This window comes from Carex rostrata, chromosome 12, assembly GCF_964058835.1.
Source record: "Carex rostrata chromosome 12, lpCarRost1.2, whole genome shotgun sequence".
Classification (NCBI taxonomy): Eukaryota; Viridiplantae; Streptophyta; class Magnoliopsida; order Poales; family Cyperaceae; genus Carex; species Carex rostrata.
Window position 1 is genome coordinate 1,122,234 of NC_135929.1, and position 25,847 is coordinate 1,148,080.

The 25,847-nt window shown below is 35.8% G+C and overlaps 1 protein-coding gene and 3 non-coding genes across 5 annotated transcripts; 2 read left to right on the top strand and 2 right to left on the bottom strand.

Annotated features, from left to right (window-relative positions):
• Positions 1 to 1,224: 1,224 nt before the first annotated feature.
• Positions 1,225 to 9,624, bottom strand: LOC144563080 (sodium/hydrogen exchanger 1-like). 2 transcript variants are annotated; one of them, XM_078312461.1, is made up of 15 exons: positions 9,249 to 9,624; positions 8,535 to 8,653; positions 8,241 to 8,338; positions 7,878 to 7,937; positions 7,424 to 7,470; positions 6,360 to 6,554; positions 5,759 to 5,805; positions 5,158 to 5,224; positions 4,818 to 4,918; positions 4,646 to 4,747; positions 4,010 to 4,148; positions 3,687 to 3,749; positions 2,888 to 2,971; positions 1,767 to 2,139; positions 1,225 to 1,659 (listed from the first exon to the last, which is right to left on the bottom strand). In XM_078312461.1, exons 1-14 carry the CDS (start codon positions 9,399 to 9,401, stop codon positions 1,804 to 1,806), a joined length of 1,611 nt encoding a protein of 536 aa, XP_078168587.1. In that variant the 5' UTR covers positions 9,402 to 9,624; the 3' UTR covers positions 1,225 to 1,659; positions 1,767 to 1,803. The 2 variants fall into 2 exon arrangements, with proteins under 2 accessions (XP_078168587.1, XP_078168586.1); XM_078312460.1 differs by having other exon boundaries at positions 1,225 to 2,139.
• Positions 9,625 to 15,461: 5,837 nt separating this feature from the next.
• Positions 15,462 to 15,553, top strand: LOC144563743 (small nucleolar RNA U54). The gene has a single exon (XR_013514411.1). It is a non-coding gene; the product is annotated as a small nucleolar RNA U54 (small nucleolar RNA).
• A 152-nt stretch (positions 15,554 to 15,705) lies between these two features.
• On the top strand, positions 15,706 to 15,798 carry LOC144563742 (small nucleolar RNA U54). The gene has a single exon (XR_013514410.1). It is a non-coding gene; the product is annotated as a small nucleolar RNA U54 (small nucleolar RNA).
• A 4,354-nt stretch (positions 15,799 to 20,152) lies between these two features.
• Positions 20,153 to 20,263, bottom strand: LOC144563739 (small nucleolar RNA R71). Its single transcript, XR_013514408.1, has one exon. It is a non-coding gene; the product is annotated as a small nucleolar RNA R71 (small nucleolar RNA).
• Positions 20,264 to 25,847: the final 5,584 nt, after the last annotated feature.

Genomic DNA, 25,847 nt, shown 5'->3' on the forward strand with positions numbered 1-25,847 from the left:
ATTACGATTCTGTTTTATCAAATGTTCTCTCTCTTTCTTTGATAACTTTAAAAGCAAAATGTTAGTAAACGTTTGTTTTCTTCCCTCTATTGTTTATGTATTATGTGCTATTGTACTTGGGACAACTAAAATTCACTCTGAATACAACATGAATAGTGCCCTGATGCAACTATAAGCTACACCTCTTTTTTTTTTCTTTTTTTCTCGTCCCTTCTTTCCAAGTACACTTCACGGATGGGTCCAATGCCACGTCACATCTGGCATCTCCTCGGTATTAGGAGAAACAGCAACTTGGATCTTGAAACGGATAGTTCTTGGAAATTCTGATTTTCAAATAAAGAGACTCCAATTTTACAATACAGATGTACTACTTGTGTGAGTTGTGTCACGTCCCTGGCGTGGAACTAGGGCTCAACGGGTCGTCTTTGACCCGGGAGGATGTTGCGAAGAGAAGGGAAGAGCGGGCAAGAGGGGCAGCGTCTCGGGCAACAACATTAAAAGGGATATGACGCTGATGCGTGGGGCCTCATTGGAAGGACACGTAGACAGCATTGAGTTAGTTTTTTTGAAAACTTGATAGTAGCTACCAAGGTTCGTGAGGGGGAATCGAACTCTCGACCTTTGAGTATAACAACTCTAGGACATTTTTCTAACCAATTGTGCTACCTCCTCTTTCTCAGCATTGAGTTAGTTAGGACTTAGTTTAGTCTGTTGAGAATAAACGGGTCGGGTCTGAGTTGATGTGTCAATCTGACAGTGAATAACAAGACCCATTCATTAGATTTTATATTTTATTCTTTTAGAAGTTTCGCCTATAAATAGGCAGTGAGCATAACCAGTTAGATTAGACTATTATCAAGTATTTTGAGTGTTCTAGCTTTGTTTCGGCCTTGTGCCGTGTATTCCATTTTCCTTTTAATTTCAATAATGGTCGTGTTCAATTCACGTAGTTCTAAGCCTCGTCAGATCTAGGATCTGACAACTTGTGACGGAGAATAAAATTGGCGCTCTGAAGACATTTAAAGCGAAAACCATCCTGTAAATGTTTTACACAGCTACTTCAAAACTGCAACATTTTGGGCAAGTTTTTTTTTCTGGGAATTGAAAATTAACATCACACATTAAAGCCCAAATGTATTTTGTCAAAGTGGCACTTGCATACAAGTAACAATAATAAACACTGGTTATTACAAACTTGGTGAAAATGATCTTAAGATCAGTGTGTAGTAGATACAGAAAAGACGTATTATTTACGAACCGTAATGTAAATACAATATACAAGTACCAATGAACTCTTGACAACGTCGGCTATTTACATATTTCTCAAACATTAATATAAACAATTGCGTAATAAAGAAAAGAATACTTTACACACTAGTTTAAAACAATGGAAAAAAAAACAATGGAAAAAATGACTAATGCTGTGCAAATGCGTGACAAGCCAAAAATTTTAACTTCTAAGAACAGCCAAAGAATAACTTCTACGGAAAAGTTGACCCAACCGCCACAAACGAGAAATATCATATAAGCCAACCAAACATGAAACCATCTCCTACACCCTTGCAGTCCCACTTTCTTCAAAAACAAATGTCCACGCTACAGTGTTTGTTCTTTCTTCAACATAATGAGGGAGAAAGTAGTAGTTGGGTCTCCTTTTTACTGAAATTGGGACATAAAGCATATAGATGATGCTCCTCGTGTTAAAAAGGCCATAGATATTATTTCATGTTGAGCATTTCTAGAGGCACACAAAATGTTTTCTTTACCTGAAATGAACTTTTACTTTCAGGTTTAACCTCACTCTTACTCAGGCATTAACCCAGGCTCAGGAACACTACGTTCAGTCGGAGAACCTGGCACAAAAGGAGCGAACCCACGACCTCCAAACATGGGCCGCATGAAACTGTCGTCAAACTTGCGCCAGTATCGGTGCACCGAACGTGTCGGCTGACTGAAGAGCATTCGTAGATTAGGAGGCCTTGGTATGTTGGAGCTGTTACCGCCTATTTCTATCTCGCTTGTCAAAAGTGGGTCAGTGAAAGAGGTGGTTGAGATGTCAGAGATCATGCTCCCAGTTGGATCATGGTATCTTGGGGGAAGTAGTAAACAGACAAGAGGCTTCGTCAGCAATCCAAAAACCTTCAAATTTTAAGATTAAGAGAACAGGTTTCATAAGAGCGTATCTTGTTTACCATAACCTTTTCCTCATTTTCTTTAAACAGATAAATTACCCCTCCTTCCTCAATATATCTTCGTAGGAATGTGTATAAAGGTAGTTCTTATATTGTTTGATCATGAGACCATTTCAGTTTTCTGTGATCCACATCAAATTTCCACTTACCAAAAGGACCCTCTCACAAATTAAGCACTAAAATTGGTTTAACACAGCAAAATGTGTAATAACCAAGGAACTAAAATTGGGCTTACGTGGTTGATAATCAGTTTTCTAGTCCTTATGGTAAAGGTAATGATTTCATTACCCTGTTAACAAATTTTAGTTTTATTTTTTTTAGAGTATAGTCCACGACATTTTTAGCTCTGCATCTGAGAGTACCCAAGAAGGAAGATAATCAAAATTGATACAAGGCATGTATTGGTTAAATACAGAGTCACTCAAAGGCTTAACTATATCTATTTCAGACCACTTTCAAAACCAAGAAGTGCTTTTGAGGCTTTAATTGGGTCTGGTTTGGGTCACATATATAACAAGGTTATTACTGCTTGTGCAGTTTTAGTCAAAACTGGAATCAATGTGAAACCTGCTGCAAGGAGTACTTTACCAGTATTAACCATTACATAGGTAAGTGCCCACAATATTAGTCGAGATATGTACTGTAGCAACCAGTAAAGCTATGCTAGACCAAATAACAGGAAACAGGATTCTCACCACAGTGCTGAAAAGGACAACAATGATAGTACTTGTGATCATGATCGCATTGGTTGATAGCTGTGTATGTCCAGATGTGGTAAACTGCAGGGTTTGGTATACCAACATATCAGTTTACCAAATAGCAAATAGCACATTTAGGATCATGTTTCATTTAAATCAACAGCTCTGACACCCAATTGTACAAATGAAACACCCCTTGACCCTCCCTCTTAACAAAAAAAAATAAAAATAAAGAGTGAGGTTACGGTACTATGCATAGCGCGGATTGGTCTGAACTATAGATTAATATCTTCGTTTTTAAAGTTCAAATAGTCAATATGAACCGTTCAACATGATCGCCATATGAAAATGTACTTGCAGATTAAATTTTACATTTTTTACAAATTTGTTATTATTTTTTTAGATAGGTAGAAAATCACTTCTTTTGAATGGTCTAGAATTTCTAGATCAAGTGAGTTTCTACCTATCTAAAAAAATTGTAAAAAATGTCAAATTTTATCTACAAGTACATTTTCATATGGAGATCATGTTGAACGGTTCAAATCCACTGTTTGATCATTGAAAACTGAGATATTGATTCATAATATGGACTAATCTGTGTTTGTGCTTAGTACCATAGCCTCACTCAAAAATAAATAATACTAATGTAAGGGCTATCAATCAATTAAATTGTAGATTTCTACATCTCAAGAAGAGAACATTCTTTTACTTGCATTTTTCTCTGTTAAGAATGCCAAACATTCAAAATAACCACACCCAAATGCCAAAGCCTTCACAACATATAATTAGAAATAACCTTGTTGTAGGCAAGTGCAATTGATACTGCTCCTCTCATAAGACCAGCCCACCAAATTAAAACCTGTTATCAAGATCTTCATCATGCGGCTTTACCAACACAAAATTTAGACACAATCATACTAGAACATAGTTTGAGCAAAAGGAACCATGGGATGAAATAAAGGAAAACTTAGATTAAAACGAGCTTTGAAGTTGATGATTAATTGCAAAATTTGCAACTAAATAACATTCAGGTTCACTCAATTTGGGTTTAATTGCCACAACATTTCTTATGTAAGATGCAGTATGCAGATAACCACGAAAGAGAGAAAATTCACGTACTTGTTTCTTCAAGGTGAGTTTCTCGTGTGCATTTTTTTTGCTGAGGTTGGAAACGAAAGATAGAGGGAGGATAAATGCAGCTCTTGCAACCATTACCAAGCCTAATATGATTGAGCTCAATGCAATTGATTTGCCAGGACTGCGTATAAAAATAAGAAAAAAAATCAACTCTCAATTAAATAGTAGACCAATAATTAATAATAAAATAAATTGTTTACTCATGCATGGAGAGAACAGAATTTGGTGTCACAGTGATAGAAAGTAAATGACTTTATGAAGAGTTGAGCTTCCCTTTACAATTAGAAAAACATTGAATAGCAGCAAACAAGATACAAGTCATCAAATGTAATATATATTGGTGCCACAAAGGTACAGGACTTGAATGTATGGTACTGCACCAGTTCCTCAGTTGAGGAAGCTAGCTACAAGTAGCCTAAAAAATTGTGCAATACCATATTAGCTAAACGTCAACCCCACCCAGCTTTAGCTAAATGAAAGAAACCTGAAAATTGCCAAAAAGGGGTCAAACCAATCAAAATACTTGCTGGATAGTTCATACAAGTTCATACCAGTACCAGAGTTCTGGCCATATGGCACTAAAATTCCAGGGTTATATTGGGTTAAAAGAAGATTTACCTGCTGCTTGCTAATCTCCACTTTTCAATGTCTAAAGCATCCATGCCGACATAAAGGAATAGGAAAATCTCAGAAATAAACGATAGTGTTGCAAAGGTGTGCCTGAAAAATAAGAAAAGAGAGGTTAAAAAAAAAAAAAAATGTTTGGGAGGAGAGGGAGGTGATAACTTACTTTGTAGTAATCCTAGAACTCTCGGTGACATTATGCCATGTATAATGGGACATCACTATTCCACAAAAGAACACGGTGAGAATGCCACTCAAATCTAGCAACTGAATGAAACATGTAAACAATGTTAGGAAGAACAAAGGCATTTATCAAGTTTTTGGTGTACAAATTGCACCCATGAGTTCACTTGATGGTTAAAGCTAAAATGTATGTACGGATTGAACCAAACAAGCAACCCCCACCCCCATCCTATTACCAACAGAGATATAAAAGAAAGGGAAGTGGAAATTAGAAACATGCGGGCAGTTTAAAATTAGTAAATTACAAGATGAAATTAACTCACCTCAGCCAGCATATAAGAAAGGTATGCCATAAGCATCATAAGAGCAACTTCTCTATCAGTTGAATGCCTATTCAAAAAGAATAAAACTTCAGTTAAAAACGCTCGTGTAATATGTATCATCAAAAAGATATGAGCTATCATTGGCAATCTGTTTAAGCTCTTAGAGCAACTTTGTAACAACGAAGTAGGAGTTTTGAATTAAAAGCTCCTTATATTGGTCAAGTTTCCAACTATAGCTCAATCTAAAACTTATCAGTAACAGACTACAGAACATTAATATTGAAATGGTTTCTTCAGTCGTGTTATTTAGCATCTATTTACTCCTAGTCACCTTGATCTCTAGATAATGCAATGAGATTCCAAATATCCTCAATATAACCAAAATTAGACTAAATTTACACCAGTTATGTATTTAAATGCTCAGAACAATCCAAGAGCTATTGCATTCTTAACCAAGACCGTACCAAAAGCTTGTACTTTATCCAATGTTTACGAGAAAGAAAAATGTAAATCGAACTTCCGACTTCCAGTGAAGTTATATACGTAGTAGTAACCCATTTTATGAGTTCTTAATACAGACATATAAAGTCATCTTACAGACCTTCCAAAATACAGGTTCTTTATAATATATGCACTAAGCAACCCAGCCTGGAAAAGAGAGAATTGCAACTGTGAGCAACTATGGTGAAGTCAACAAAAAGGTAAATAGTTGCCAAAACAGAAACCAGTTTAACCTGTTCTGTATAAAAAGTAAAATAAAGAAAAAAACATTCCTTTATCAGCTTATCAATTGGTACACAATTGGTGTGGTAGCATCCTTCAATGGCTAATTATAAATATTAGTACCAAATAAGATGCTACGTAGGGTTTTCGCTGTTGCTTTGGATGGGGTTACATGGTAAACCTCAGTGACACCTTGGTTCCAGCCTAAAGGCTCAATTAAACACCAAACTATGTAAAAGAAAGAAACGGAAAATGAAAAGAAATTAGATCTTGCCAGCACCGAACCAGCTTAGTTCAGGGACTGTCTACTGGTACCAGCATTGACCATTACAATCATAATCCTTATCCAATAACCTACTTAACAATTTGCAGGCCAACCAGCTGACAACCAACAGGTGGACTGGTCAGATTGGAACTGGCCTATTATTTGTTAAGACTGGCTAATCCGAAGCAATCCTGCATGTCATTAGGATACTTACAACAACACCGAGAATGGTGCTGGCTGAGAAGAGATAGATGAAATTGCCGATGAATTGTAAGACAGTGACACCATCAAAATGTGCCAGGTCAAAATCCTGAATCGCATTAAAAAGAACAACTGATGTAGCATCATTAACAACACCTTCACCAAAGACCACACTATACAGCAAAGGTGTCTCGTCTTGATTAAGAACCTAATGATTAGACCATTAGAAACAAGAGAAAAAAGTGAGCTTCAATTGGTGCCCTATTAAGTTGCCAAAGTATTCTGCACAGAAGCTTTAAAAATTTAGAAAGACTAGTTTTGAGCCAAAACAAGCTTAATTTTATTGATTAATCATTGGGCTTATATAAGCCTTACAAAGCACTCTTACAAACAACCCCCTAAACTATTTCATAATGACCTATTCACCGATAGGTCCTCAAAACTATCCTAATACGATAAACATACCAACAGAAAGAAGTTATAAAATTTTGGCTGGCCAATGTCGATATTATACCTCATTGCTATAGTGTTGGTAATTTAATAATCTGGCATGAAGTAAGCATCAATTAAGCAACAACGAAAAGTTAAAATGGAAAAAGCAAAGTGAGAGAAGGTTTGGATCAACTGGCTACAACGTATGGACCAAAAGTTCAACCTTTTTCGGTGCTCTTTTGAGTTTGTTGAGATTTATGTATGTTTTCGGTATTTTGGGTTTTGTAGGGTCCTTTTGATAAAAAGGATTATAGAATAGTTTAGGGACTTGAATGAAAGATGTAACGCCTATATAGGCTTGTATGAGAACAAAGAAAGAAATACAATTCATTTTCCTAAAAAACCACAGAGTTAACAAATATTAATGTAACAATCATTGAGCTCGCAAATAAGTAACTTGAATAGCAAACAGGGGCCAACAAAAGCCGGCAAACAGTACACAACCAGTACCAACAACAATTTAGGTAATACGTAACCGAAATAGTACTCAATTTCCTAACTTCCAACTTCGAACCATTTGGACCGGATCCAATGTTCGTGATTATAGTTTTGTTATTCAAGCAAAAAGGGTGTAAATATAGAAACCTGAAGAGTGCAAACTGAATCTGTAGCTGCGAAGATTGCCCCAATAGCTGGTAAATAAGAGTTTGACAAAACATTCAAATTTTCAAATAGTCAGAAGAGCTTAAAATTAAGCTCATGCATTTCAGTATGGTCTGAGATTTGTAGGTATCTACCAACCATATTGGCACTTAAAAGTTTGGCAACTAATTTCACCAAGTACATTCCTTCAAACATTTTTTCCCTTGTGATTTGAGTAAATGTGAAATTGCAAGTACTGAAGCTACCTTTCGGGTTAATTAAGAAGCATCAAAGATTAATTGATATGTGGTTGCATGAGACTAATTGGAGACCTAACCAGGCTATGGGACTCAATTTGCATAATTGGGTTGACCATGCATGCTAGCATAAATTCCTAGTGATGAACTGAAATTAAGTTATACAGAAACAACCTAAAAAAAATAATAGGAAGGCTTACAAAGATAATCTGAGATTTCAAAATCTCCAATGTTAAGCTTCTTAAAGAATGCCATAGCACCTGAAAACAAGGTCAGGAGAAACTGTTAGCTTCTTTTGTGTTCTAATGAAACAATTCTTCTTCAAAGCCTTTATTTACAAACAAGTTGGGATAGGCTAGAAATGAAACCCAACTGAAATCAGCAACACAGGGACTTCCCAAATCACTAGAATTATAGTCTTATAACATTCTACACAAATATCTAGAATTTGAATATAGGAAGTTCTATGTTCAATTCCTGGCACACACCAATTCTTACATATTGTTCTTTTCAGCTTTTATGAATTTGTGTTTTCGCCACAAAAGGAAAGGAAACAGACATACCAAAAGAGATTATCACAAAAGATATCATCGTCCCAACTGCACCAAAGAGCATGATTGTGGTGAAGTTACGAAAAAATTGTTTCTTTTTCACTTGGAACCTGAAAAAAGAAAATTTATATACTCAGAAAGAATTTTGTGATCTTCATCCTACGATTTCAGATCAAATTAAACTGTTCAAAACACACACGCACACTGGGTACTGCTTCCTAGCCTAATCTTTACAGAATCAGATTCTGCTACTGCATTTCTTTATATAATTTAACTAAAACTAAAAGTACCTTAAATAAAGCTTACCCTGCATTGAATATGATTGGAGGTAGCAAGTAAATGAAGAATAAATCCTCACTAAAAACAAGAATACGCGAGCTCTTCCCTTGTGTTGTCAACAATATTACCACTCCTGTGCATAATCCCTGCAATGAAGTCCCATTTAACCCCAAAGAGCTTAAAGTTTGCCTTCAATTTTCCTTTTTCTGGGAAGATAATTTAGTGCATAGTAAACCATTGTCTATCTGCTTATGCTGTACAGCTTTTTTTTTCTATATGAACCGTAACTTGTCATTTACAAGTAATGCTAATGTATAGAATATTCTCCTGTGATGGACTGACAGTTAAAAGAGGCATTATGCCTTACAAATCCTATTTTATAGTCTCGGCCAAAGACTTAGAAATGAATTAATAATTTCTTGCCAAATTCTTCTTCTTAATCTCCGATAGAATCAGCCTATTTCTAGAAAGAGAAGATAGGACCCAGATACTCTATATTCCTTCCTAACTCGTTTTATTCCAAGTAGGCAAGAACCAACCTACTACAAATTTAGATAAATTAGTCCTCTTGGAATGCGGATTACAATGTGAGCTTTACTTAGCATGTCCGTTACCAGCAAGTGGTCGGTAAATTCAATTACAGTCTACGTTCCATCATACACTCAGTAACACTGGTGCTGTTGACTATTTCTTTTCTCGTTTCTTCAAAATGAATTATGTAAAAGAGCAAATAAAGCTTACAATAAGAAGAGCTGTAATAGATTCGTTCATCCATCGGTACTCCTCCAACAAATGCCCGATCACGATGCAAGCGCACAAAAGCGCCACACAGATATTGATCGAGACAATCGATATATAATCAGAGCTAACCGCCTTCACAAAATTCGAAAGCATGATTTGCGAAGAAGAAGAAGAAGAAGAAAGCTGGGTCTTTGACCTGAGAAGTTCAACTCGAGAGCAGATAAGAAGAGTTTGGATCTATTTGGATCATTACAGAAATGGTAATTGTTTTGCTATTTCTTCCGACTTTTGTGTGGAAAGGAAACGAGTCGGTGACGTGGTGGACAACTGGACATTTGGGATTTTCTTTCCGTCGGGGAAGAGAGAAATGATTGCTCGTTTGCTCGTTGATTCTTACTCTGTGCCTCTCTCTTGTGTAACGGGTCACATATGGGAACCACCAACTCCAAGCAACCACCAAAGAAAGTTCAATGCAACCCGCCACCATTTTTACCCCTAGACTAGGAATGCACTATACCATAAGAACAGTAAATTTTGGCATAAAAAAATAATTAAAAAACATTATATTAAGGATGCTCGTGGTCCTCGCTGGTTTGTACTTTGTCTTTGTAGTGCATTATTGCAATTTTGAGGTAACCCAGGTTAGAGTTAATATAATCCGCGAGCAGACGATGTCGTAGTGAGGGCGGTCCAATGGAATCCGTATTACAGAGAATCACCCTTACTTTACGGTTTTCAACCGGTTTGATATTCGGATAGAGAGCAGTATTTTTGGATTTTGAGATTCGTGTCAAGTTAAAAAGAACGGTTCAGATCTAGTAATTTTAAAAGATTCCTTAATCAGGTATTGGAGAGGATGTGAATTCAGTCCAATGGGCGGGATCAAATTTGGTCCGATCTCAGTTCAAATCCGTCCGATTTACAAATTCGTACGTATTTGATCTGCACAAGTCTAAGGTTATTTATGAGAATGTTGATGCAAATCGGACGCCTCCTGGTTTGTTTTAGACTGATCTCTAGTGCGCTGTAATCTACAGACTCCTGTCTCGAAGAAATTCGTATCCTCCAGAATTTTTTTATTATTTATTAAGTATTTTATAAAATTGTTGATCTAACGGTGGCTTAACAAAACAGTAAAATCAGCAGCCACCGTTGGATCAACAATTCTGTAAAATACTTAATAAATAGTAAAAAAATTCAGAAAAATATAAAATTTGGTCTCCAAACACATATTAATATGGAGAACAATATGAATGGTTCGGATCGACTGTTTAGATTTTCAAAAGTCAAATTTGGACCGTATGTATTTCGGCTCATATACATTCGAATGCACATTAATCTCTCTCTCTCTCTCTATATATATATATATATGATGAGGAAAATGCTAATATGTTACCTGTAGCATAGAGGGCCTCCGTGCAACAGCTCAATCTAACGGTCAATCAGAACCGTTCAACATGATCTCCATATGAATATGTACTTGCAGACCAAATTTTACATTTTAAAAAAATAGTAAAAAAATTTCTAAAAAAAATGTAAAATTTGATTTGCAAGTACATATTCATATGGAGATCATGTTGAACGGTTTGGATCGATGTCGAATATTGAGCCGTTGCACGAAGAGCCTCTATGCTACGCGTAGTACCGTAGCAGGTTCCTATATATATATATATATATGTACATACATATATGTATATATGTATCTATGTACGTACATATATGTATACATGTACATACATATATGTAATTACATACATATATATATATATATACATACATATATATATATATATATATATACATATATATATATATATATATATAGAGTTAGGCTGGGGTGCTATGGATAGCATAGAGGCCTCTATGCTACGGCTCAATATTCGAGTTCTCAAAATCCAAACGGTCGATCTGAACCGTTCATCTTATTCTCCATATTAATATCTGCTTCGAGACCAAATTTTACATTTTTCTGAATTTTTTTACTATTTATTAAGTATTTTACAAAATTGTTGATCCAACGGTGGCTGCACAAAACAGTAAAACCGTTGGATTAGCGATTTTCAAAGTGGCTTAATAAATAGTAAAAAAATTCAGAAAATTATAAAATTTGGTGTCCAAGCAGATATTAATATGGAGAATAAGATGAACGGTTCGGATCGACCGTTTGGATTTTGAAAACTTGAATATTGAGCCGTAGCACGGGAGGCCACTATGCTATCCATAGCACCCCAGCCTAACTCTATATATATATCTATATATATATATGAGATGGGCTATGGTGCATTGCAATGCATAGGACATGGTGTGCATTGGACCATAAATTACCGATTCAAAGTCCAAATGACCGATCCAAACCGTTCATCTTGTTCTCCATATTAATATGTGCTTAGAGACCAAATTTTATATTTTTTGGAAATTTTTTACTATTTATTAAGCCACTTTGAAAATCGTTGATCCAACGGTGGCTTCTGATTTTACTGTTCCAAACAGTCACTGTTGGATCAGCGATTTTCAAAGTGGCTTAATAAATAGTAAAAAAATTCCAAAAAATATAAAATTTGGTCTCCAAGCACATATTAATATGGAGAACAAGATGAACGGTTTGGATCGGTCATTTGGACTTTGAATCAGTGATTTATGGTCCAATGCACACCATGGCCTATGCATTGCAATGCACCATAGCCCATCTCTCTCTCTCTCTCTCTCTCTCTCTCTATATATATATATATATATATATATATATATATATATATACACTTAAATTACGTAGAAAAGAAGAATCCGTAGCTGTCGCATGTAATCAGTTTAGAATTGGATCTTCATCACTGAGGTCGATCCATTTCTATCTTGATTTTCTGTGGCATTTATATTCTAGATTTTCCTATCAATGTCTGTTTTTTTTAAATAAAATATATTGATGGATCTGGACCATTGAATTCAATTTATATATTTGAATCGGACCCATCGAGTCAAATCTTTCTATATATGTTGGAAACAAGACACTTTTTTTTTTGTTTCTGTACGTGTGATTTTAATAATTTATACAAATAAAAATTTCCTATGAACTCACCCCTTTGATAAGAATCTCCTATTCTGTCCTCTATCAGATGGCTCAGATTTATTATCTGGTCAAAATAATCAAACATCTCATCATATTTTTAATTTTCTAATAACAAATGTTTTATAATTTTGATGTGCGAAATAAAACTGTTAAACGGATCAATATTATTTTATCTATATGTACATGAAAAATGATTACTTTTCGGTTTAGGTTTTATATGAATTAATAAATTAATAAATTGTAAAATTAATATTTATAATTTATCTGATATATTTATTCAAACTTTTAATATTAATTAAAATAAAATTGAAATGTAATGATCTTTTACATGTACATACAAAGAATGATATAAATAATATTTAATAGTTTTGATCTTAAACGCTTAAATCAGGCTTTATTAGTCAAATGGTGGGTCAGATTCAAGAACCACCAAATCTCTGGTATGTGGAAAACTATAATTCTGCATAAATATGGTCTATTAGGGTTCTCGTCTACATGTTCCCCTTTCTGGTCTGGTATTCTGAGACATACAAATGCTGTTGAATTAGGTCTTACTAGACACTTGGGGAATGGTTCAACCATTCTTTTTTGGAAAGACCGTTGGTGCTCTGACCAACCTCTCTCCTCTCTCTTTCCTAACCTCTTTTTACACACTACAGACCCTGATCTCTTGGTTATTGAGGCCTATGTAAACTCTTCATGGCAACTACTTTTCACAAGACAACTTACTGGTACTTTATACTATGAGTGGCATCACCTGCACATTCAAATACAAAACTTTGTCCCCAATCCTTCTACCCCTGATACACTTTACTGGAGCTGGTCATCGGTGGGTAAATTCACCGTGCATTCTTTTTATCGATGGCTAGAGTTTGGAGGCATTACAAATATTACTTTTAAAACAATTTGGTTGTCTAAAATGCCCCTCAAAATCAAAATTTTCTTGTACTTGTTGAAAAGAAATAAAATCCTCACTAAAGGTAATCTCATCAAGAGAGGATGGCAAGGGGATCATGCTTGCCCTTTTTGTGGTAAATTTGAATCTACAGACCATTTGTTTGTACAGTGTACTTTTGCCAATTCTATTTGGCAATGGATCGGATCACATAATAACTTCACCTTTACAGGCACTACTATGGATGACATATGGTTTATTAATGCATGTATACCTTTAAAACACATTCCTTTAGTTGAATTTGTTAGAGGTGCAGTACTTTGGATCCTATGGCTTGAACGGAATAAAATCTGTTTCCAAGGCTCTTCTCTACCCTCTTTGCAATCGGTAGGATCTAAAATTATCTCACTTGTCAAATTTTGGTGTACTAATTCTAATACAGGATCTCTTTTACACTTATCTCTTATTTTACCGATGAATACTAATGATCTCTGCTCTCAGGACCTTCTACCTCATTCCGAGGAAGAAGCCACTTCCCTAGAGGAAGAAGTGGCGAGAGAAGAGCTACCAGGGGCACCCACCCCAATAGTCAACGTTTCAATCCATATGCTTGGTATAATCCCGACTACATAGCTTGACTGTGCAAGGATGAAGACAGTTTTTGAAGATATGCTGACTACTTGCATCCTTTTGTAGTTTAGACCAACATTTATTTTGCTGTCATGTTTGCTTTGCAGTTTGCTCTTTTGTAGTTTGCTATTGTCGTTCTTTTGTTCAGCTATCAGTACTTTGTATACATGCTTTGAGCTCTAGCTAGTTGGAGCTCTTCGCATTTGACATTATGGTTTCTTAATGAAATTGGTGGGCTACACCCACTTTATCAAAAAAGAAAAATTTAATAGTTTTATTTTGATATTTAAGTTTTAAATTTGAAGTTGTAAATAAAAAGTAGTAAAGGGGACAAAAGAAAAATTACTACATTTCAATCCTCTTTATTATTAGATTAATTGAGGCATATAAATCTGAACTGTCTATGGTTTGACTCGCAATCTCAGCCATCCTGCACTGGACCACACCGTTATTGGAACAGCTTTGCTTTCATATATATACATGGAATCACACTTCTTTCTCTTATGCAGCCGCCTCAGTCTCCCCTTAAAAACCCTAATCACCAACAATACAGATATAGATGAACGGAAATGGTGGCGGCGGAGCTGTAGGAGAGCCTTGATCCTCCGAGCGGTTCAACATGTGTCGAAGAAATCTGACGCTGGTTGGGTCGGAACGAGGGTCCATCTTTCTAGAGCTCAACGACGGTTATTCCCTTGCCATAGACCATCTTTTCTCTCAGTTTTTGGTATCTTTACGCCGTGCATTCTAGTAAAACGTAGATTTTGAATGGAAATCAACCAAAATTTAGAGAGAATTAGAATAATTTTTTCATTCATTTGACCTCTCCGGGACCTAGATTCATTTCGGAACATTTGAGAATTTCTTCATGATAGATGAGTTTATATATATATTTTATAAGCACATGTTGGAAAAATCATGATATGTGGGAATTTACGGGTATTTATCTAAGAATTAGTCTTCTGACTGCATTAGTTCTTTACATGTCATCCTTTGCACCTGCACGAATCAATGGTGTGGATAACGCAAATGTGTCTGGATACTTGACGTTTTGCACCTTTGTTTTATAAATTGGCTTGGTGTGAGAGAACATTCCATGTTTTTCCTCGTTCTAATATTTAGCAATTTTGTGATTTCGGTATATGAGTTTCTGGTACTGGGTGTTCCTTGTAATGTTATTTTGGGATAACTGTATAAGCCTCGAGTGAGTTCCAAAATAACCTTGTGTTCTTGGGAGTTGCGAGAATTGCTTTATTTTGTGTGTAAAATTTCTTTAGCATAGGAAAATATTGTATTTCATGTGATTTCTTCTGCTTTTTTTTCCAGTTACCTAATTAATTAGATGTGGTCCTAATAATATTTTGATACTAGGTGCTATCTTTGCCTTGGCAAATTTGGAATTGTTTTATCGTTGATCTAGTTCTGCGGAACTTGTATATTTTACCAATAGTGATATTTTACTTGGGACTAATTCTCTGGATGGCACATCCATGATATTGTTCACTGTTGGTTCTAAATTCTAATATATTTTACCAATAGTGACATTGTTTCTAATCTTGAGTATCCTTGGATGTATATCTTTATTTTGTCATTAAGTGATCTTGGTCGATATTAGATTATGTTTTCCAGCTCAGTGATTACAGCCAAATTTGTTGGCAATATACGCTATTCTGAAGAAAAAAAATCATTCTCTGGCTGACAACAAGAAATATGAGAGCTGTCTATTTATCTCAGTATTTTTGGTTCTAATAAGGTTTGTCTTTTTGACATTTTTATCAGAAGTCGAAATTGTTTGTGTTTCTAATTTCTGGTATCCTTTGTATACTTTTTGTTACTAAAGTAGTGTTGGTCCATATTCAATTATGTTTTGCAGCTCAGTGATTACAGCCAATTTTGTTGGCAATATACGCTATTCTGAGGAAATCTTTATTTTCTCTTGCTGACAACAAAAATATATGAGAGCTGTCTATCTAACACCTTTAGTATTTTTTTCTTAATTTCAAATCATGTGGTCTTTTTTATTGGTTGGGCTGTTGAAGTAACAAGTATTATGCAGCTAGAATATGCCTTTTCAATGCATTTTGAGTGCAAGTGTTTTGCTTTCTTGTGCTAAAGCAAATTGCTGCCAAACCAAGGAGTACAGCAGTGTTGCAGCTTTGGATTAGTGGTCTTGTAAACTAGGCAAAATTGGTGTACTTTCGATTAGGTTTTTACAAATCACTTTTATTACTGCATGCAGCCAATGTGGCTTTCTTAAGACCGTCTTCTGGTAGCAGGTCTGATTTGTACTTTTTAAGGATGTACCGTGAAATTGCACAAGATTCTGATAGAATAAGATTTGGATGTTAAGATCTAGTCAGAAAATGTATACACATACTACATGATTTAATTATAGGGTTGCCTGATAATAAAAACTGCTTTTATTTTTTTAACACTAATGATGAATATTTTACTCTGAACCTTGGGAACATTTGTTGTTCTTACAAAAGTATGACTGAGAAAGGTAAATCTCACCAAAGATCACGAAATCATCATATTGGAAAGCAGGAATTTGGCCAAAGGCTGAAAAAATAATAATAATAAATTAACACAATGAGATCATATTACAGAAAAGAAAAGAATCATTCTTAAATTTATTTTATCATTGGGTTAAATACAAAGGTGTGGTCATCCAAATTTTCTTTCATTAGTCAGTAAGCAGATCAGCAGAAGCCAGACAGATTGATTTACTTTCTTCCCATTTATTTTGTTTTGAACTGTAATTTAGCATGCATTAAAGAACTATTCATTGGATTGCCATCACAGTCAATGAGAAAGCCAATCCGCAAGTGATAGAAGGAGAAATTATAATATGTCCAAACAAAATACCCAAATATAATATATACTCCAGTTGTTCTAGAACCCAAAATTTTTATTCATAGTAAATAGAAAAAGAAAAAAAAATTAAAATGGGAAATAATATAGATAAATTTTAAAAATGGAAAGGCATACATGTGTATGATATGGTGTCCCAAAAAGATAAAAAATAGAAAAGAATATTGACAAATTTTAAAAGTGAAAAGGCATGTATATGTGATGAGCCAAAATGTGACTACTATTTTTAGTATAAATTAATATACCTAACTCTAATTTTAACATGCAAGCGCATAATCCTACCACGTAGTATAATTGGGGTGTCGATCCACATAGATAGTTTATTAAAGGGTAAATTTCGCTGGAGGTCACTAAACTTTGTTATTTGTCACGAATTGGTCACTCAACTTTGATTTGTCCCTTTTGAGTCACTCAACTTTGTTATTTGTCCCAATCAAGTCACTCAACGTTTTCCATCCAAATTTTTAACGGAATATTCCTATTCCGTCCAAAAATTAACGGAATATACCCATTCCATCCAAAATTTTAACGGAATTAGCATATTCCATCCAAAAAACTAACGGAATTAGCATATTCCGTTAAAAATTTGGATGGAAAACGTTGAGTGACTTGATTGGAACAAATAACAAAGTTGAGTGACTCAAAAGGGACAAATCAAAGTTGAGTGACCAATTCGTGACAAATAACAAAGTTTAGTGACCTCCAGCGAAATTTACCCTTTATTAAATTATAAATAATTTTCACTAGTCTAGGTGCTCAGATATTAAAGTTTGAGGTGGAGACAATAAATGCAATCAAAGAATTATATCTTGGTTAGATTAAACAATAAATAAAGAGTCTCTAGGGTTCAGGTTTACTATCCTCCTAATTATGCAAATATAAGTTTCGACGTATCTCTATGTCGCATGCAGCACTGCCACTATCATATGTGGCATAGATTGCCCCACAACTACCCTGCATGCGGTACTGTCACTACACGCAGGGCGTGCTGGGTGTTTGTTTATGCGATTTGAAAGTTTTTTCGATCTTTTCAATCTGCTTTTGGGCTACTAAGACTAAAGTAATTTAGGTACGTAATTATCCTTCTCACCCAAAGATAAAGTATATTTCTCTATACTATTCCGTAATTGAAGTATCGCAAAGACCCTACTTAAACTAAGTATCTTGATAAGCTGAAATTGTATCTATTGAAACTTAGGGTTTGTTATGTAAATTAAGCCAAGTTTTGATTAGAATTAGGTATAATTAGGTTAGAAATGTCCAAAAGTTCAAGTTACTGCCCTAGTTGTGTTTATTTTGTAGGTAATCAAGTGCTTGGAGCTTAACGGAGCAAGACGGGTGATCTGGAGCAAGACAGCACGAAGATGGAGTAGATTTCACATTTATTGCGGACCGCAATTAATTTATTGCGGGCCGCAACCAACTCAGACAGAACCATCTTCAATACAGCATTTCCAAGACCTTTATTGCGGTCCGCAATAACCTTATTGCGGCCCGCAATAACTTCTCCAGCACAGCATTTTCATTCCAGCACACTTATTGCGGCCCGCAATAAAACTCATTGCGGCCCGAAATAAAACTCATTGCGGCCCGCAATAACCTTTCCAGATTTTTCTGCGTAGTCTGTTAACTCCCTCTGCTCATTGCGGCCTGCAATAAATCCATTGCGGCCCGCAATAAGTCGGTTCAGAGCCCGAATTTGCTATTTTTAGGTTTTGCTAGGGGTATAAAAGGGGGACTTGTAGAACAGATTGAGGATGGTTTTTTAGGCAGAATTTTTAGGATTAAACAAGGAAGAGCAAGGAAAAGCTAGAAGAGAGAAGAAGGAAGAAGACATCATTGATCAATCGGTTTTATTATTTTCTTTCCTTTGGAACTCTTTTATTCTTTTGATTTGATTTGTATCTTAGCCATGGCTGGCTAAGGGCTTTTCTAGGGTTGATTAGGGTTGTACTTGAAACTTTTGTTATGATTTAGTTGGTTTTATTTTATATATTCTTGTTCTTTGTTATGATTTATTCTTTATTTTAATTGATTGTGAGGACTTAATCGAAATCACATGAAACCCTAGGATTTGATATTTGCAATTGAGAAATTGAATATTAGGTCCAGACCATAAGGAATAAAGTATTTGATAGGCTAAGTACCGAGAGGTCACGCTTGTCTTATATGGGCTTCACCTAATAGTTTAGAAAATTGTGCCAAGTACCGAGAGGTGAAAGATAGTTTTCTAGATTTATTGGGACAGTAAGAACTTAATGACTTTAGATTAGGGTAGCCAAGTACCGAGAGGTGACGTTTATTCTAATTTAAAGATGGTATTAATATAGAGATATCTCTTTGTACTTACAACACCCAACTGTGCCTTCATAACTAAAAGAACAAATTTAATAAACCAATTAGTCACAACACTAGTGGATAGGAACCCTAAGAAATCCTAATTTCTCATACTTGTTAAAAACTCAGATTTTGTTTAAAGACTTTAGTTTAATTCATTTTAATCGAAACCAAACCAACCTTTGAACAAACACAAACTTTTTTTTACTAAATTAAATTGTTAGGTTAGATTTCATATTCCGACTTGTCCCTGTGGAGACGATCCCTAAGTACTACTTGACAAGGTTGTACACTTGCAACCGAATTGAGTGTAAATTAGGATTTATTACTTGTGTAGTAATAATTCACATCAAGTTTTTGGCGCCGTTGCCGAGGACAACGGTGAATATTATTTCAGACCTAAGTAATTTAGTTAGTAATTGTTTAATTTCCTTTTTGCTTTCTTTCTCTCTCAATTTTTTTTTTAGGTTGAAATCTGGCAGAGGAACCTCCAACCCCAAACGTCACAGATTTGGTTGAGTGGTTTTCTAGGCGAGGGTCAACCCATCTCTTCTACCAGAGAAGGAACAAACACCCAACAAGGGGACCTTTCTTGCACTTAAATCCACGCCGGTTAGACATGTCGATCGGAAATGAAGATATTCGATTTGAAAATCTTCAGAGGGAAAAGGATAGGATGGCCAATGAACTTCAACGTCTGCGGGCAGCCGCTCTCGAAAGAGAAAACAATGAAGTAGCCGATGCCAACCGCCCTTTGAGAGACTTTACGGCACTTAGGGCTGAGGAAATCCACCTTGGCTATACGGCACCTATTATCAATGCTGAAGAATACCAAATTCCGCCTGCATGGGTTAGCATGGTGCAGCGTAACTTGTTCCACGGTCTGCCTCACGAAGATGCCACGCAACACTTAGCCAATTTTGAAGAAATCTGCAGCACAATTAAGGTACAAATTGTTTCTCTTAAAGATCTGAAAGTTATGGCTTTCATTTTTTCTCTTGCAGATAAGGCTAAAGGTTGGATAAGGGGACAACGGCCCGAGAACATGAATACTTGGCCTAAGGTGGCGAATGCTTTCCTCAACAAGTTCTTTCCACCATCCAAAACAAACTCCTTGCGCCATCAAATCCACAATTTCCGACAGAAAGGAGATGAAACCATGAGAGAGGCGTGGGAGAGGTTTCAAGAACTGTAGAGGTGCTGTCCACATCATGGTATAGAAGGTTGGAATTTATTGCAAATCTTCTACAACAGCCTCATGCCACACGACAAAGGTATGTTGGATGCAGCCGCTGGAGGTAGTCTCATGAACAAAGGGGCTGTGGACGGATACAAGTTGGTGGATGACATGGCTCTCAACCAAAGCCAATGGCACAACCCTAGGGAGACACCGATCATCATGCAGCGGGGAATGAAGGAGGTGAATTCAAACCAAAACTTGGCTGCAGAAATTGCCGCCTTGAATCGCAAAATTGATTAAATGAGCGTAAATTCGGTAAACAATTCTTCTCCTCTTTCTTGTTCAATTTGTGGTAGTACCAACCATCTAGCAATTAATTGTGGTGTAAGTAATGAGGTTAGTTATGAGGAAGTCAATGCAATTAACCAAGGTAATTTCAACCCAAATAACAATCCTTACTCCAACACTTACAACCCCGGTTGGAGAAATCATCCAAACTTTTCGTGGAGACAAAATGACCAAAATACCCAAGGTAACTCAAACTTTAATAGACCAAATCAAGGTTATGGTAACCAAGGGTATAGTTATAATGCACAACCAAAATCCAATCTTGAATTGATGATGGAGGCATTCATGACAAGTCAAAACCAAAAGTTTGATGAATTGACCAAAAAGGTAGACATGTTGGCAACCCAAAATAAAATGCTTGAAAACCAAGTTGCACAACAAGCTACACAATTCTCCCGCCAACTGGGCACCCTTCCACCAAAACCTGAGAACAATCCCAGGGATGTCAAGGCAGTTAAGCACGTGCTTCGCAGCGGCATGCAATATGAGGATCCACCTATGCCAAAGGATGACTATGTACAGCCGCAGGGTGAAGAGACACGAAGCAGTGATGAGCACATCTCCACACATGAGGATTCCGCCTCAAAGGAAGCTACACCAATTGCACCAAGCGACCCTGCCAAACAAGCAACACCATATCAAGATGAGCCGCCAAAGGTAAGTGCACATGTACCTCTCTACATACCTCCTCATAAATACGCACCTTTTCCTGGTAGGCTTAAGAATGAGATAACTGACAGACAATTTGCTAAATTCCTTGAATTGTTGAAACAATTGCATGTAAACCTACCATTGACTGAGGTAATGACCCAAATGCCGGTTTACACCAAATTTTTCAAGGACATTATCTCAAATAGGCGTAAGTTTGAGGAAGTACAAATGGTATCCTTAGACTCAAACGGTAGTGCCATGGTAATGAATGAATTGCCCAAAAAGTTGGATGATCCGGGTAAATTTTCCATACCATGTTCTATAGGAAATGTCCCATTTAAACGTGCACTCTGTGATCTAGGGGCAAGCGTAAGTCTTATGCCAAAGTCGGTGTATGATAGGTTAGGTGTTGGAGAGCTTAAGCCAACCAGAATATCTCTCCAATTGGCAGACCAATCGGTCAAGTTACCTCTAGGAGTGGTAGAGGATTTGCCAATTCAAATTGGTAAATTCTTTGTCCCAATAGATTTTGTTGTGGTTGACATGGATGAGGACACTCATACGCCACTCTTGTTAGGTCGACCATTTCTCAATACGGCAAAAGCTGTGATTTATGTTCATGATGGAATTATAACAATGAACATTGGTGAAGAAAAATTAACCTTTGACATCAAAAGATCCATGAGATATCCATATAATGATCAAAGTGTTTTTAGTGTTGAGATTCTTGACAGGCTGATAGATGAGGAGCTCATGAACAACTTGGAGAAGGGTTCCTTTGAGTATTGGATGGATCAGGAGTGTGAAAAGGCCAACAAAACGAGTTCTGCAGAACCTACTGCGGCCCGCAATAACATTTATTGCGGTCCGCAGCATAACCAGTCAGAGGAGCGGCAGAAACCAGAATTTATTGCGGCCCGCAATAACCTTTCCCAGATTGACAAAAAGCATATTTCGAGCCCAATTTTTCAGGTTTCAACCGCTGAGATCCTTCCTAACTTTGCCGAAACCTCGGAGGATGCACCCAAGAAGTCGGTGGAATCATCTGATACCGACAAATCTCGAGGAAATCGACACGAAATGGAGCAATGGGGAGGCCGTCCTCCCGATCCTCCATCGAAGCATTAAGGCGCACCACCACCACCTTCCGCCAATAGAGTAGTCCATGTTTCTCCCTATTTACTTTTGTTTATTTTTACGCATTGGGGACAATGCTTAATTTAAGCTTGGGGGATGGGAAGAAATTGTATCTTTGCATGCATGTTTTTCAAAAAATTTAGGATTTATAACCTTGATTTTTACTTGACCATGAATAGGATTTGTGATTTTAAACTTAAATGCTTGAAATTGCGAATTTGTCAAGATGTTTTACTAGGTTATGAAAAATAGAGTCTTGCATAATTGGACTTAATTGTTTGAAAATGCATAAAGTATAAAATCATGTTTATTTTTTTGTGTTAAAACTTGGCAAAAATAAACCCTTGAAATTTTAACGAGTTTTTAGTAATACCCTTGGAATAATTTGAAATAACCACATACTTTGGCGAAAAACTTTGTGGAAATAAAGGTTTAAGAAATTAGAAATTTAGGGATTTAAATTTATTTTTTTGAAAATGCAACTTGTCTGGGAAAAACGAATTTAGAAAGATCGGGATATCTATAGGTATGATTTAATACCTAAGGATATGTGTATTCATGATATTTTGTAAAAATGTTGAAAAATTGTGTAAAATTGAAAATTTTTAGAAAAGAAAGACTTCGTTTGCTTATGTTACGGCGACATGACGTACTTATAGCAATGAGTCATAGACACTTTGCTCCGCTAGTTTGCCCGATAAAGTGACCGGGTTTGCACTAACCATGTAGGTTCGTGTCATGGAAGGGTTGAACCAAGAGCATGCGAATGCACTTTTGAATTAAAACGGTTGGGTATGGATTAGCTACCTATAACTAGCCGGTTTTGTTCTAAGGATAAAGATTTATAGTGTCAACAAAAGAAAAATAAAATTTTGCATATATCAACACACGAAGTCCGCGACTTTCTAACCTAAGTTTGATTCAAGCTTGGGGGATTTTTAAAAGAATTTTCGCAAATAAGAATGCATTTTTTGTAACAAATTTAGATATCCGAAGTTTACGAATTCTAAACCTTTAGGGAAATAAAAGTTAGAGTAATTGAATTGTGGGGTGAAGCATGATTAGCCAAGGGTTGCACTTTAAATTTGTACAAAATTTACGTTGAGATTTTTAAATTTTGGCAAGATCATAGTCCAAGTTTAGATATTGCTTGGGACAAGCAATGTTCAAGCTTGGGGGAATTTGATAAGCTGAAATTGTATCTATTGAAACCTAGGGTTTGTTATGTAAATTAAGCCAAGTTTTGATTCGAATTAGGTTTAATTAGGTTAGAAATGTCCAAAAGCTCAAGTTACTGCCCTAGTTGTGTTTATTTTGTAGATAATCAAGTGCTTGGAGCTTAACGGAGCAAGACGGGTGATCTGGAGCAAGACAGCACGAAGATGGAGTAGATTTCACATTTATTGCGGGCCGCAATTAATTTATTGCGGGCCGCAACCAACTCAGACAGAACCATCTTCAATACAGCATTTCCAAGACCTTTATTGCGGCCCGCAATAACTTCTCCAGCACAACATTTTCATTCCAGCACACTTATTGCGGCCCGCAATAAAACTCATTGCGGCCCACAATAACCTTTCTAGATTTTTCTGCGCAGTATGTTAACTGCCTCCGCTCATTGCGGCCCGCAATAAGTCGGTTCAGAGCCCGAATTTGCTATTTTTAGGTTTTGCTAGGGGTATAAAAGGGGGACTTGTAGAACAGATTGAGAACGGTTTTTTAGGCAGAATTTTTAGGATTAAACAAGGAAGAGCAAGGAAAAGCTAGAAGAGAGAAGAAGGAAGAAGACATCATTGATCAATCAGTTTTATTATTTTCTTTCCTTTGGAACTCTTTTATTCTTTTGATTTGATTTGTATCTTAGCCATGGCTGGCTAAGGGCTTTTCTAGGGTTGATTAGGGTTGTACTTGAAACTTTTGTTATGATTTAGTTGGTTTTATTTTATATATTCTTGTTCTTTGTTATGATTTATTCTTTATTTTAATTGATTGTGAGGACTTAATCGAAATCACATGAAACCCTAGGATTTGGTATTTGCAATTGAGAAATTGAATATTAGGTCCAGACCATAAGGAATAGAGTATTTGATAGGCTAAGTACCGAGAGGTGACGCTTGTCTTATACGGGCTTCACCTAATAGTTTAGAAAATTGTGCCAAGTACCGAGAGGTGAAAGATAGTTTTCTAGATTTATTGGGACAGTAAGAACTTAATGACTTTAGATTAGGGTAGCCAAGTACCGAGAGGTGACGTTTATTCTAATTTAAAGATGGTATTAATATAGAGATATCCCTTTATACCTACAACACCCAACTGTGCCTTCATAACTAAAAGAACAAATTTAATAAACCAATTAGTCATAACACTAGTGGATAAGAACCCTAAGAAACCCTAATTTCTCAAACTTGATAAAAACTCAGATTTTGCTTTAAGACTTTAGTTTAATTCATTTTAATCGAAACCAAACCAACCTTTGAACAAACACAAACTTTTTTTTACTTTCTTTTACTAAATTAAATTGTTATGTTAGATTTCATATTCCGACTTGTCCCTGTGGAGACGATCCCTAAGTACTACTTGACAAGGTTGCACACTTGCAACCGAATTGAGTGTAAATTAGGATTTATTACTTGTGTAGTAATAATTCACATCATATCTCCTAATATAATTTAAACTACAATCTACACTATCATGCCAAGGGAGCCCACTGGATTCTATCTCCTAATAGAAATTTGACCGACTTTTCATTATTAGTAGCAGAAGTGGATCAAAAAGTAGTACAGATCGAATGAAGTATAATAAATAAAAATAAGTGCAATAGAGGAATGTTGTACTATGGTCTTTACTAATTATATGATTATTTGCACTTGTTCCCGCGTCAGCTTTTATAGGTATAAATACTTGTAAAGTAAGATATTAATACTTGCATATGTAACTTGATATGATGTTCTTTTTCCAGTCCCTTAATGGTGCCCACATCAACCTTCCTCTAATAAAGTAGTGAGAACCTCGTATTTCCACATCAACTTTCCTATAACAAATATAGTTGACCTTATAGGTATAAATACTTCAGTGGATAAGTATCAATACTTACAAAATAAGATATTAATACTTGTAAAATAAAATATTAATAATTTAATGTGTAACTTGATATGGTCAAACGCTTGAAGATTAAACAGTGTACAATTTATATATATATATATATAAATACTTCATTGCATAGATAAAAATACTTTAAATACTTGATATTAATACTTTCAAACGTCATCCAGTGTCATATGTAAACAAAAATATTAAGTATTGCGATATAGTTATGACAATATTGATATTTTTAGAAACGTGTATGGTCCCCCCCCCCCCCCCCCCCCCCCCACACACACACATTTAGTTTAAGTGGTCCCCCACAAGTATTTATGGTGTGGGGACAATTTGAGAGATTTGGTTCGGGAGAACCATTTATGTTAAAATACTTTCATGTATAGGTAA

Excerpts from the sequence above, each read along its gene's own strand:
- LOC144563080 (XM_078312461.1), bottom strand. The coding sequence starts at position 9,401 with ATGCTTTCGAATTTTGTGAAGGCGGTTAGCTCTGATTATATATCGATT. Across the intron at positions 4,149-4,645 it reads TGGAGATTAGCAAGCAGCAG|TCCTGGCAAATCAATTGCAT; the intron begins GTAAATCTTCTT and ends TTTTATACGCAG. Across the intron at positions 3,750-4,009 it reads AACTCACCTTGAAGAAACAA|GTTTTAATTTGGTGGGCTGG; the intron begins GTACGTGAATTT and ends TCTTGATAACAG.